The following is a 15,104-nucleotide window of genomic DNA, read 5'->3' on the forward strand; positions in this document are numbered from 1 at the left end:
CTGCGTTTCTAGGTTGAGGAGGGTGGAGGAGGGCCGGTCTGGGTTTGGGCTCTTTTGGGTCGATGGTGGTGGAGTAGTGGTGGTGGACTCACGTGAAACGGACTCACACAAAACCTTCTTTATTATTAGCATAGGGAGTAAAAATTAAAAATAAATGTATTACGGATTTAATTGTTGGGGTAAAACATTAATAATAAAACATATTTAATGTTAAACTAGTCAATTATATGTAATTTAAGAGTCAACCACAGTGGTCCACAAACAAACCATTAGGATACTGTATTATATAAGACCTTTCTTCATGACATAAATCTTTATATCTAGATACCTTTCCCAATTTGCCAAAATTCTTCATCTTTAAACCCTCTTCATACCTTCTTTTCCTTCTAATAATTAAAATCATATGAATTATTATTAATCTTTCCTTAATTAATCTTAATTAATGGTGGAGTATATGATTAGAAGAAACCTTTTTCTAGTCCCTTCAAAAACCTTCTTACACAACCCAACTATTTTCTCTGTTTCATTCATATAATCATGAATGATCAAAAACAGAACACTAGATCATTCATACTAGTAAAACCCATTTATGCTCATCTAAATCACCTCAAATTATGTTGTTTTTCGATCGTATTACTCGCTTTTACCATAACTTTTATACTCACCCTAGCATACTACTCAAATAGATTCTCCCTCCATAACATAAACATCATTACTATACAAACACCACAAAAACTCCATGCTCTTAACACCCCTTTATCAAAAAATTACTCGTACGAGTACAACCACACAATCGAATCGTACCCTATACACGAGTCTTCGAGCGATGAGGAGTTGATGAGGAGAGCATCAAAGGTTACAAGAATGAAAAATTATGGGGTGCCTAAGATTGCTTTTATGTTTTTGATTAAAGGGTCAATTCCTTTGGCACCTCTTTGGGAAAAATTGTTTAAAGGACATGAAGGATCATACACAATTTATGTTCATTCTGATTCTTCTTACAAATCTTCAGCTGAATTGAATTCTGGGGTGTTTCGTGGCCGCATGATTCCTAGTAAGGTACGTTTGTTCCATTTGTTGTCCTTTTTTTTTTAATGTGCTGATAATGTTTTGGTTCGTTTATTTTTTTTTTTCTTTATTCTTATTGGGTTGATTGATTAGATGATAAGAGTTTGTTTGATATCATTCTGTGTTTTTTTTTAGATTTTGAATTTAAATTTAACAAATTTTCAATTGATTTAAGTTACCACGAAGTATTATTAGTTATTACCTTGTTTCTACGTGTTATTTACACTTTTATAATAGGTCCTTTTTGAAATGTTCTTTGTACTAACTTATTTCATTTTGCCTAGCACAACTTACTAGTAGTAACTTCATGCTAGTTAATATAGGCGAAAAGCGTGAAAACAAAAGACAAAAATACAAGTTTATAACCTTGATTTCATGTTTATCAAGGGGTATATATGTAAATTACATCCAAGTTTAGTTAATTGTTGTTTCTCTTTTCCCTTAAATTTGGTCTTTGTTATTTTGTTAATTACTCGTAAACGGGCTGTATTAACCACGTAAATTGTCAATAATAAGATTAATAGAGCCTATAAAGGATAGTTATTAATGTACCACGCAATACACAAGTGACAAGTTAAACCTATAGTGTAAATGTGTAATAAAATGAAGATGCATTCCAATGAATGCGTTGAAAATTGACCAAATATATTTGGCAATTGGCAGTTCGGCACTCATCGTCAAATCGTCAATACTCTATGACTTTTTCCATCTCTTTTCATGGAGTAATTAGCATTCCTCAATTAGCTTAATTTAATTATGTTATGATTCTTATAACCAAAATTAAACTGAATTTTTAGTAACTTTAAAACGTGTTTTGAGTTCCTTTCCTCTTATGTAAAATTATTTACTCACTTCAATTGCTCCATAATCTAGAGCTGGCATATGTATCGTGTCATACTTGTGTTTGTGTTCAAAGATCCGATAAGCGAGTTAAGAAAACTCAATACTAACGTCATAAGTTTAATTAAATGTATTGTGTCATATTGACCTGTTTAATCAAACATATTGAAATAAACCTTTGACATTGACCTACTTTTTAAGTGTTTCATTTCGTGTTCACTTATTTAAATAATTAGATAAAAATTCTTTGACAATAGTTCAGTTTTTTCGAGGCATGTTATGTCAATTTTTATCACATTTAATAAATAATGCTTATTTATTTTCATGATCACATATAAGAATCAAAATTAACGTATGTAGGAATTTTTTTCCTAACCTCTAAGGGCCTATTCTCTTCAGCTTAATTTCAGTTCAATTCAGCTCCAATTAGTTCAATTCAGTGCAGTTCAGTTCAGCTCCAATCAGTTCAGTTCAGTTCAGTTCAGCTCCTAATTTCCTTCTCTCATAAAATATTCGTTACAGCTTTATTCAGTTCAGTTCAACTCTATTCAGTCCAGTTCAGTGCAGTTCAGTTCAACTTCAATCAATTCGGTTCAGTAAATCAGAGCAGACCCTATGGTGGAAAGAATCCCCTAAATGGCTAAATAAACACTCTACACCATTTTGATTGGTTACTTATTTTACACTAATCAGACTAATTAGACTATAATAGGATAATAGACTATATAGATAAACATAGCTAAGCAAAACTAAAAAAAGATATAATCTATTTGTAAAGTCCACTCCCAATTTCATGATTAAAATTTGACAAGAACAATCACACACTAATTAAAGCTTTAAATGTGGGGGTATAACAATATTTAAGTAACATCAGCAATAATAACGTCTTGTAAGAATTTTATCCGTATTGGTCACGTAAATGGGAAAACGGGTGTATGTGTCGAGTCAAGATTTGAAGAATATTCTACCCTTTGTTTTTTATTGACCACAAAATTCTACCCTGCATGGCTTCATTCATGCATTGATTATATATTTTAATTTTCTAATTTGGTGACAAATATTGATATAAAGCTTAATAAAAAAAAATAAAAAAAAAAATTAAAAAAAAAGGAGAATTTTCTATAATGTAAGCAAACCTAAATAGTATGCCTCAATGTATTGTCAAAAAAAAGTATGCCTCAATGTACTTTACAATTTGACATTACGTGATTATCATGCCGACTAAAAATGGTTATTTTTAGGAAATTTTGTCAAAAACCACCACTAAAAACACTTTTTTGTGAAAAACCACCCACAATAAAAAAAAATATCGTAAAACACCACCCAAACTATATAAAAAATGTTGTAAAAAGTCACCCACTGTTGAAAACAGGTCGTTAACCATCCTCCCCCAGCGTTGACCACACTCCTCACCCCAAGAAAACCTCTAAAATTCACCGAAAAAGTCTAGCCGCCCCTCCCCCTCGAAAACCCCTAACATTCACTCCCCCTCGAAACCCCTAATATTCACTTCCCCTCCACCTCGATAATCACTCCGACCATACTTTCCGGTGGTGGTCTGGAGTTTTTCATTGTTTTCAAGTAAAATACTCCCCCTCCACCTCGATTTTAGCGGCCGGACGTTTTCTGGTGAATTCTAGTGGTTTTAAAGGGGACGAGGCGGGTGGTCAACGTTAAGGGAGGGCGCGGTCAACGCCGGCAAATATGGTCAACAACCTATTTTTGGCAGTGGGTGGCTTTTGCAACAATTTTTTTAGTTCGGGTGGTTTTTTACAACATTTTTTTATTATGGGTGGTTTTTCCCAAAAATGTGTTTTAAGTGGGTGCTTTTTGACAACATTTCCTTATTTAATTACAAATTTACCACTTGGTTTCTATTTTCTATTTATCAAGGAGTTGAGATAAATAAGGGCTTGTTCTAAACCCCTAATTGTTATCTCTATATAACTATATTAATAAATTCTACTATATTAACTAGTTATTTTATATTACTATAGCGTATTCGTGCTGAAGTATGGAATATAATATACAAGAGGTCCATGGAGTTGAGGGACGATTTGTCCCTCCATCTCCCCAAGGAGTGACTAGGGTTCGGTCATCACCCCACCTCTCGTCCACTCCAGTAATAGGAGGGGCAACCCCCCCCCCCCCCACCAACCCACTTATCTTACCGTGAAAAAAAAGCATGGAATATACGGTGGTATAAAATTAAACAATTTTTTTTTTTAATTATCACGGTATTATTAGTTTATTTTTGCAAATATGTTTATGAAAGTTATTAAATTTGTTTAGTGGAAGTTATAGAGGATCCACTCTTTGAAAAGGAAGGGTCTATTCTCTTCAGTTTAAGCTCATAATTTTCTCCTCTCATAAAATATTCAGTTCAATGCAGTTTAGTTCAGTTTAGTAAATTAGAACATCCCGAAGTTATAATGGGAAATGATAGGTTTAATAATAATAATAAAAAAAAAAAAAAAAAGGTCCTATTAACTTGATATTTTATGTTACTCGTATTATATTATGAATTGTCCTAAACTCAACTACATTTTAAGCAGAAAGTGGAATGGGGAAGATTCAACATGATTGAGGCAGAATTACGCTTACTAGCAAATGCTCTACAAGATGTTTCAAACCAAAGATTTGTTCTTCTCTCAGAAACTTGCATCCCTCTCTTCAACTTTTCAACTATCTATTCTTACCTTATTAATTCCACACAAAGCTACGTCGAAGCCTATGACAAGAGTGGTCCAGCAGCAAGAGGCCGGTACAAGCACCGTCTTGGTCCAAACATCACACTCCAAGACTGGCGAAAAGGGTCTCAGTGGTTTGAGATGGACCGCGAGTTAGCCATCAAGGTCATGTCCGATCAACGTTACTTCTTGTCATTCAAGGGAGCATGCCTTAAGTCTGCATGCTATGCTGACGAGCATTACTTGCCTACTTGGATGAACATGAATGCTAGACAAAGAAACTCGAATCGAAGCATAACTTGGGTTAATTGGTCCAAGGGTGGATGTCACCCTGCTAAGTATGACAGAATGCATATTACAGCCGAATTTTTGAAGAAGTTAAGGAATTGGAAGACTTGTCAATATAATGGGAAGAAAACCAATATTTGCTACTTGTTCGCAAGAAAATTCTTGCCTAAAACGTTAAATAGGCTACTAAAGTTGGCACCCAAAATTATGGGCTTTTAGACAAAAATAATCTTACTAGTTGACAATTTGTTATTTATATCCATTTCAGAAATGTGTTTTATTTTTTTTTTTTTTATTTAAGTAAATAGATACTACGTCCATATTTTTATGTTTGTCTCATTTGATTTTTGTACATTGATGTAGATGCGGGTGACAATATGTTAATACTAGATTTTAGGAGCAAATGTCCACTTTTTTGTTTCAAGCAAAACATCTACAATATCAATAATATTACCTCTATAATAAGCTAGAAAGCCTAGAATCAAATGGAAGTGAAACAGGCATTTTAACTGGTTAAACCTAATTTACATCACTCAAGAAAGAGTTATATAGTGGCTTCATAGATTCACAACGTGCAACTTCCTCCTTCGTATCATCACTGGCTAACACCCCCTGTATCCTCAGAGATAGAAGGTGAGTCAGAGTCAAAGTTATCATGTGATGGTGATACTTCAACACCACGTATCTCCTCGATCATTTTGACTACTTGCCCCATTCTAGGCCGCTGGTCAGGAGATGCGGTTGTACAGGCCATGGCAATCTGCAACAAGCCCACCATTTCCTCCTCAATGTCCTTATACCTCATCAACTCCAGATCAAAAACCTCGGCAGTCCATTCTTCCCTTACAACTGATTGCACCCATCTCGGAAGATCCACCACCCCACCAACTCCTACTGTGCCATAAGGTCCACTTCCCTCTACTATTGATGGATACTTCCCTGTAAGCCGAAAACACAAAATTTGATTAGTGTAACATAATGTTGTCTAAGTTTATCAACACTATATCTCAAGAGCTACTTTTTGGTACTTGGCTCATCTAATTGACATGTAGCAACCTGTATGAGACATGCCTAACATGGGTGTAGAAAGGCCGATCAAACAGTCAGAGTAACAGCATTTTAGAAGAGTGCAGCAATAAGTACATGATTGCAGCCTACATATGTATCAGGGATTTTTGCATACGGATCATGACTTCAGATCATGAGCATTTTACTTTCTTTCAGGATATGTTTATGTAATTTATACGTCATATTTGTCATTTTTTATGGCAAGCAGAAATAATCCCTAGCTTCATAAACTACTAGTATATTGATATACCTGTTAGAAGCTCAAGCAGCAAAACTCCAAAAGAGTAGACGTCAGCCTTTTGGTTGAGCCTACGACCATCAAGTGTTTCAGGAGCACAGTACCCATTTGATCTTGCATTAGTGGTTGAATTAGGGGCAAAACTTGAGAGACCAAAGTCAGACACACAAGCATCGCCAGTTTTATCAATGAGGATATTTGTCGATTTGATATCACCATGGATCAGCTTGAGGGTTTTGCATGAGTTATGGATGAATGCAACTCCTCTCGCAGCTCCTGCAGCTATCTTTAATCTCGTTGTCCAGTCTAATGGGGTTCGACCAGGTCCTCTGTTTCCTGCCACATAAAAAAAATGTGGTTTTTACTCCTGAGAAAATCTAACAGTAATAGTAACAAGTATTTTATATATAACTACTCGATCAAGAACTTTTACTTCACAAATGCACGTTATTGAGAGTAATCATATGTTTAGTTTAATCATTAAACAAGTGATTCAAATTTCCATATCCCCAAACTTCAAGACTATCAAATCCAATAAATAGTAGAAACTAGTCATTTTATAGATCAAAATTTCACAAGCATATATGTAGATGGTCACATGATACAAAGACAAACAGTTTAGCAGATCAAGATCATATGCCTCGAGCTGGAAAAGACATCAAATTGTGGAATGGGAACAACAACAAACACTAAAATCAAATTTGAGTGCCTGTTTAATTATTTGTGAATAGTTTAAGAATATTTTGCTCCGATCTTACCACGAAATATAAAATAGTGTAGACTCTAAACAGCAAATTTTTGCTAGCAAAAAGGGGGCGAAATTACACTGACTACCCTTTACTTTTTCAAAACAAAGTAGATAAAGTAAGGGTAATAGTGAAAATTGCCACCTTTTTGCTAGCAAATATTATGTTGCCTTATTATCCTACTGTTGCATGTGGTCAATGATATTATATATTCCTATATTAAAAACGAGATTTTTTTTTTCTTTTTATTAAAAAGAAGATTTTCTTTCAATTACCCATGTCAAATCCTTGATATAAAACATAAGTAGAATACTTGGACAATTTATTTAGACCAAAATCATGAAATATTATCCCAAAATAATCGAGTTGGACAGTTAGACAAGTAACCGTATTTGACGTCGGTATCCAAATCCGAGTAACATATCATTAGTCTAATTCTCCCCCAAGTATTATGAAGAATGTAAGAAAACAAAAGGTGAAGCAACCTTGAACTGTGAAGACCAGTAGACCACCATATAGGGGGGCCCACAATAAGAATTTGGTAGAGTTATTGGGTGTGCTTGAACTGTGAGCTTGTGAGTTGTAAGTGGAGCACATAATTAGTTTTAGAGATATAAGCAGATTTTCTGGGGTGGGGTTCTTTTGAGTGTAATATAACATAGAATTAAGCCATGAAAAGAACAAAAAGGCAAAATTATTAGGCACTTTATAAAGAAATGAAGATAAACACTCTCCTATAATTCTGATTTTGAGGGTTTAAAAGGTTTTGATGTAAACACGGTCGTGTGAGTATCACATAAACGCTCCCACATCATTATCTTAGTATCTTCCCCTTTCCCCAAAATGGAGCAATGATGTTTATGTGAGGGGTAGAATTCATTTTCACTTTGTACAAAAAAACAGTTTCTCACGTTAAAAGGAGAACTACTACTACAGTACAATAACAGAATTGTTTTTCTTTCTTGGCCCACATACACTCCTTTCTTTAATCCCCATCTCCCCAAATTTAAATAAGGTATCATAGTGATTATTTTGTTAGCTATGTAGACTTGGCAAAACCGATTCATATGAATGTATAATACTTAGTCACCCGTATGAATTGACTTTAATAAACCCGAAGCAAATCAAAGTCAAACTATATGAGTAATATGACTGACCGGAATAATATGACAAACCGGAGTTATTGCCTATGTGATCCGAGCTAAATAATCTATGATTTTGAACTAAAAGTGAAGTGTCGAGTGTCATGCCCATGTCCAAGTGTTAAAGATCCGACACGGGTACGTGAGGTGAAATAAAGAGTTTGAGTAACATAGATTGAACTACAAGTTTTTTTTACTTACAATAGTTTGACTCCACATGTGTCTAACACATAACTTTGACAATTAATTAATGACAAGTAAAACTTGCAAGGATTTGATTCTTTTTTAAAAAAAAAATACATCTAGGCTATTTCAACAGCATTTCACATAATTATAACTGTTTTTTTTTTAATGATATTAAAAAAATGATCAAAATTAGTACTCCGTGGCACAAAAATTAGACCAAACTACCCCTGTATCATGTTTAGGATTAATTACTAAGATAATGGTATTAAAAAATGTAGAAGGAATTCAATATCAGTATAAACAATAAAACATACATGTGTCAATTTGGACCTTTTGTGTCTAGGAATCCAATAAAATTATACATACACACCAATGGAATTGACCTCCATATTGTTTTGTTTTTTCTCCTACAGAGTACTATAAACTTGACCCTGCTGAACATCTTATATTAGCTAAATTACAAAAAGTATATCACACATTCATACTTTAAACCAAAAAAACAAGACCTTAACTTGGTATAGAATTTTAGAATAAAGTTGAACATTAACACACATCACATGCATATTCTGCCATGACGCTACTTCCAAGCTGGCCAATAAATGGCCCTTCATAATCTCTTAATTAACTCAATATTAATTATTAGCGGTTATGCTAATTAATTATCTTGTACAATTACCACCTACTTGCTTCCATTTAAGGGTGCAATATTTCATCTTACACTCTTCCAGCTAATTCCTTAATACCTTCATCTTCTAATATTGCCAAAATTAATTTCTAGATTTGCCTGATTAGTACAGAACATACATTGTACATTCCATATTTTATGTACTACCTCATTATTTATGTTATTCTCCAGCTTATCATTTATCTCACTAGTGAAGTATACGTTATAACCTATTGCTACTACATTTAATGATTCAACTAACTAAAATTCACTTAAAACAAGCAAACAAAAAAATGGGGGCAAAGTAACCAATTGATCGACTTTTGTTAACCCCGTGTCTTAAGTCTTAACAATCGGATACCTATGAAAGTCGGGTCAAAATCAAGTCATCTAATTTCGAATACAACTTAGTTTCAAGCAAGGAAACCAATTGATCATTTGTTCAATAATCGTCTAAGACTACATACAAAAGTCGGATCAAAATCAAGTCATCTAATTTCGGGTGCAACTTGGTTCTAGGACAAGTCATTCGAGTCAATTCCTAAACATAAAAGTAAAGTATCTAATATATGTAATGCTGAATATGTGACACAAATCAACAAGAATTACTTCAAACAACTAAAATGCAGTTAACTAAAACAAAAAATAATCAAAATAAGAAGAAAAGATAGAAATTAATTACCATGAAGAAGCCAGAATAAGCTGCCATTAGGCAAGTAATCAAACACCAACAATTTCTCATCCCTAGCAAAATAATAAGCCTTCAAACTAACCAAATTAGGATGCCTCAACCTCCCTAAAACCTCCATTTGTTGCTCAAACTCTTTCTTCCCACCAACCTGAACCTCTTTCAACCTCTTAACCGCCACCACAATTCCATCATCCAAAACAGCCTTATACGCCGTCCCAAACACCCCTTTTCCCAGCATCTCCGCGGATGCTCGTAACAAGTCCTCCAACTCAAAACTCTTTCCTCCTTCAAAGAACACCATCCGACCCGGCCTGTCCAACCCGGTAAGCCCACTCGGGTATGGACTCGCCGAGTACACAATTTTCTCTCCTCCCGAAACTACCCCTGAATTCTTGCTCTTATTACTCCTCCAGAAGTAACAGTACAGGAGTAAACTAATTGCTGCTAATACCAAAATATCTCCCACAATTATTGCAATAATAGCCCATAAACTCAATCTCCCGTGGTTATGACCCGGTTTCTTCACGTAATCTCTCGCCGGCACGGTAGACACCGGGGAAGATGATACGACGGCGGTGGTGGGTCCTACTGGTGGCGGAACGGCGTCGTTTCCGGGTTTTGCCGGGTCGTTAGAAACCTCCTTGCAGCTCAACAATGGCAGTCCACAAAGAGCTTTGTTCCCGGAAAACGCGGAATCTGGGAAAGTAGAGAGAGATTTGGGTATTTCGCCACCTAATTTGTTTCCAGAAACGTTGAAATCCTGAATGTGGGGAAGATTCAACCCGATAATTCCGCCGGAAAACGCATTCTCTTCCAGCCGAAGGGTCAGCAGATGAGTCAAACGATTGACATTTTGCGGGATTACACCGGAGAGGGTATTATGGGAAAGATCAAGGCGGTAGAGGCGGAAGATGGAGGTGACGGAAACAGGGAAGTCGCCGGAAAAGTTGTTGTAGGACAGAAACAGGAGTTTGAGGTTGGAGAGAGGGGAGAAATCCGGTGGGAGTTCGCCGGAGAAGTGGTTGTGCTTAAGGGAAAGGACACGAAGATGGGAGAGTGAGAGTAAGGAGGTTGGGAAGGTGCCGTTGAGGTTGAGGTCTTCGAGGACGAGCTTAGAGACGCGGTTTTGAAGGCAGGAGACGCCGTGCCATGAGCATGGGGTGGATGTGGTGTTCCATGGGAGGGAGTTGGAGACGTCGGCGGAGGATTTGAAGGAGAGTAAGGGGTGTGTGTCGGGGTGGGTGGTGGCGGTGGTGTGAAGGGGGAGGGTGGTGAAGAGGAGGAGGAGAAGGGTGGAGTGGAAGAGGTGGTGGGGGAAGGGAGGGTTGTTTGCCATTAATGGTGGTGAGAAAGTGAGAAAGAAGTGAAGAAGTGTGGGAGTGTAAGAGAGTGAGAATAAGGAGTGAGTGTAGCTGACTAGCTGTGTGTAGTGAGGGTTGTTGAGGTGGAGTGAAGAGAAACGGTTGGAGAATGAGGGTGTGGAGTAAATGACAAAAATGTTGTGCAACGGTAAAAAAAAATATTAACTGTTGTGGAGTACGGTAAAAGAAATTTAAGATTATTTGTACTTTCTTGGTGCCTGAAAAATAGATACAATTACTACGTAAATACATTAAGGGTCTGTTTTCATTGACTGAACTGAATTTCAACGTAAGAGAACAGACCCTTTGAACTGAACTGAATTGAATTTAACCGTAAGAGAACAGACCCTAAGAGTATGTTCTCTTCAGATTATTTTCAGTTCGATTCAAGGTCTGTTCATATTTACTTAATTTCAGTTCAGTTCAGCTCCTGATTTCCCTCTCTCATAAAATATTCATTTCAGCTCAGTTTAGTTCAGTTCAAATCAATTCAGCTCCAATCAGTTCAGTTCAACTCAGCTCACTTCAGTAAATGTGAACAGGCCCTCAGTTTCTAATATCCTCCTCTCATAAAATATTTAGTTCAGTTCAGTCAATCAGAACAGGCCCTAACCTTAAAATGTATACTTTCTCCGTTTCTTTATAGTCACAACACAAACTTTATCACAATATTTAAGAAAAGTGGACCTCACATGTTATAATACACATAAAATGGGGTTAAAAGGTTGTTAAGAGTTTAATCAAGTGGGTCATATGATGTAATTAAATGTAATAGTACAAGTTTCACCATAAAAACCTTTCTTTCATGGTGTGATACAACTATTATGGCATTTCCATTTTAGTGAAGTTTTGCTACTATAAAAAAAACGGAGGAAATTTTGTAAATAATCATTATTCGAAACACCCTGCAAGTCTTCAACATATTACTCCCTCCGTCCCCTTTTGATAGTCCCTTATGGACAAATTTTAGTCCCAAAATATTCACCCCATTTGCTTTTTCCAACAACCATTAATATTAATTTTTTACCAAAATTTCCTCCAATTTACAACAATACTTGTGCAAATTAAATTTTCCATGTAAATTTTGTTTTCCCATATACTTTTATTATTTTCTCTCTCTACTTTTTTACATACCCAATGTCAATTTACTTTTTCAATGTAGTTTTAGTATTCTTATTTATGTTTATTAATTCCCGTGAAATATGCCCATAAGGGACTATCAAAAGGGGACGGAGGTAGTATATCATATCACTAATATATAAAGTGGGTCTTGCAGTCAGCCTTGAATTCTTCATTTTATAAACTATATTACTTACTAAGCTTAATTAGCTCGATTTGATCTTTGCATACCATCCAAATATCAAATGGAAAACAAACTCTTGTCTTGCTTGAGATCCAAACAAACCTTGTCATCCCAATTTCTTTTAAAAAGTGCTCAAGGAGCAGGATTAGTATTAATTCACGATATCAAGTTCCGCCAAGGCTAATAAGCCTTGCAAAAACAAAGATACAAATAATTGTTCAACATTATTAGCTGGACTAATCCTAGCAGCCGAATGAGCTACACAATTTTCCCCTCTCTTAATATGATTACAAGAGAAAGACAAGAAACTCCCACTCAAAGAGGTAATAATATCATCATAAATAAGATCAGTTAGAGAGAGTCCTCTCTTACTGCTGTTGATAGCCTTCACTACCAAGGAAGCATCACACTCTAAATCCACCCTCTGACATCCTAAATCAGTAGCCAAAACCACCCCCATTCTCGCTGCCAACGCCTCCGCAACAGCCACTCGAACCCGAGCACCCACGCGACGAACCATCACAGCCATAATTCTGCCATCAGAGTCCCTAATCACATCCCCCAAACTCACTCCCCACCCCTCCAACACCGCAACATTAGTATTGATGCGCACAGTGCCAGCAGCAGGGCACTTCCAAGAGCCACGCCCCACAGCAGCAGCATTTCTAACCCCACCTGAGACCGCTTTCGTGTACTCCTTATAGTCTCCCACGAGTTTCACAAACCCCATAACACCAATTTCTCTGTTCTGTCACGGCTCATAAAAAATGACAGAGTTTTTATAGGACCATGCAGCCCAAGTCAATGAAGTGAACAACAAATATTCATCTTTAGTTACCTTTGTGTGATCCCAAAGCAGTCTCTCCATAAAAGAAGTGCAATGAGCATCCACCAGCAAATTAACAAATGGGGACATAACCCATATGCCTTGAACATTAGTGCAGAGGAAGATATCATGCATAATACTTTCCACCTCCCCCCTGCACACTTTATAGTCCCCATCCTCACGAATGTGTTGTTGTTGCAGTCTTCCAAAAGATGCGAGGGACCCAGTACAAGCTCTCCAAAGAAAATTTCGTAGCTTTAGAGGCCCATCAATCCTCGAAATTGTTTTCCAAGCCACTGCATTATCGCCACCAAACAAGGACTCCCACCCACGCACATGTTTAAGCCTTCCCAAAAGATACCCCGATTTTTGTAGTGTAAATCCCATCCTCCGTAGCTCCCCAAAATCTAGTATCTTTAGTATGCCGAATACTCAAAGGAAGTTCCTGAAATCGAGCATCATCAACATCAGATAAATGCTTAAGGTGCAGCGCCTCAATATCCCAGCACCCATTCACACTATAAATTAACTCTGCCACGCACAAATCAGCAGTACTCTCTACATTAGGGGTAGGAACTTGAGTCACACTATCTCCCGGCAGGCACGCGTCATCGTAATATATAAACGCGTATTTGCGTGGATTGCCCTTTTATCATGGATAAAAATTTTACCAAAAAGAATTGAACCATGAGATGAACATGATAATTTTGAGAAATAGATGAGAAGTTTCAATGTTTTCGAAAATCTATTCCCATTTCAATGCAAAGCATCAACATCTCTAGTGAGGAATCAAAAATTTTTTTACGAAATTGAAAATATTTTATCCAAACCAAAAATATTTTTACTGATTCTCTATTGGTAACTAAATTAATATATTATAAATGGATCTTATTTTAAAGAATTTTTAAAATGAATTTTATGATGGAAATAAAACTGAGTTATAAGATATTTATTAAAAGTTATGATTACTTTTGTATCTATGAAATATTATTAGAAGTATAGTGATAATAAATAGAAATATAGCGATAATAAAACTCTATACAACATTGTAGGGTCTGTTCACATTTACTGAACTGAGCTAAACAGATTAGAATTAAACTGATTGAAGCTGAAATGAACTGAATAGAGCTGAAATGAATATTTTATGAGAGAAGGAAATTAGAAACTAAACTGAATTGAACTCAAATTAAGTTGAAGTGAACAGGCCCTTAATCTAAAAAAATCTATCCAAAAAAATTCGCTTATTTAGCATCATATGTGTCACAATTAAATCTATTTGTAGCTTACGTGGCTCGACACTTGATGAAAAACTGAAATGTCAAGTGTCGTTGTCTCGTGGCCTGACTGCGGGGCCGACTTTATATATTAGTGATATGATATGATATTAAATACACCCTCCGTGTTAAAATAAGTGTTACAGTTTGACCAATTATGCATCCCGAGACACAACTTTGACCATTAATTTATCTAATTATACGTTAATAAAATTATAGAAAAATTGATATAACGAAAGTATACAATAACATTATAACGAATCCAACAATGTAATACACAATAACTTTTTTTTATATATATATATAAGTAAATTAATCCAGTCAAAACTATTATGTAAATAGTGAAAAAAGTCAACCTGTAACACTTATTAAACACGAAGAAATATTAGATTTGTAAAATATAATTTTAAACGGCTGCAATTGACAAATTTTTCTGGATATGTTTAATGTGGACAATATCATATGAATGTGAAGTGCGTGTGGCCCAATAAGTTGCATGACTTGGGCCCAACAAAAAGGTATGAATTTGATCTCAAAAGAGGGATTTTCAGCTTGATAAACCCTGAAGCTTGAGCACAAGCAGCAATGGAGGCGCTACCAACAGAGATAATTACCGACATACTCTCTCAACTTCCTGTCAAAACGCTTCTTCGCTGTAAATCCGTCTGCAAATTCTGGAATTCCATAATCAAAGACCCCAAATTCATCAAAATTCACCT

General features: G+C 35.8%; 3 protein-coding genes across 3 annotated transcripts; 1 reads left to right on the forward strand and 2 right to left on the reverse strand.

Moving 5' to 3' along the window:
- Positions 1-418: 418 nt before the first annotated feature.
- On the forward strand, positions 419-5,271 carry LOC145603052 (glycosyltransferase BC10-like). Its single transcript, XM_081659181.1, has 2 exons — positions 419-1,059; positions 4,464-5,271. Exons 1-2 carry the CDS (start codon positions 538-540, stop codon positions 5,103-5,105), a joined length of 1,164 nt encoding a protein of 387 aa, XP_081515307.1. The 5' UTR covers positions 419-537; the 3' UTR covers positions 5,106-5,271.
- An 82-nt stretch (positions 5,272-5,353) lies between these two features.
- On the reverse strand, positions 5,354-10,957 carry LOC145603049 (putative leucine-rich repeat receptor-like protein kinase At1g68400). The gene is made up of 3 exons (XM_081659178.1): positions 9,613-10,957; positions 6,205-6,528; positions 5,354-5,825 (listed from the first exon to the last, which is right to left on the reverse strand). The coding sequence occupies exons 1-3, from the start codon at positions 10,955-10,957 to the stop codon at positions 5,482-5,484; spliced, it is 2,013 nt and encodes a 670-aa protein (XP_081515304.1). The 3' UTR covers positions 5,354-5,481.
- Positions 10,958-12,436: 1,479 nt separating this feature from the next.
- LOC145600474 (uncharacterized) lies at positions 12,437-13,498 on the reverse strand. The gene is made up of 2 exons (XM_081656366.1): positions 13,124-13,498; positions 12,437-13,033 (listed from the first exon to the last, which is right to left on the reverse strand). Exons 1-2 carry the CDS (start codon positions 13,496-13,498, stop codon positions 12,437-12,439), a joined length of 972 nt encoding a protein of 323 aa, XP_081512492.1.
- Positions 13,499-15,104: the final 1,606 nt, after the last annotated feature.

This window comes from Chenopodium album, chromosome 21, assembly GCF_948465745.1.
Source record: "Chenopodium album chromosome 21, dcCheAlbu1.1, whole genome shotgun sequence".
NCBI classification, from domain to species: Eukaryota; Viridiplantae; Streptophyta; class Magnoliopsida; order Caryophyllales; family Amaranthaceae; genus Chenopodium; species Chenopodium album.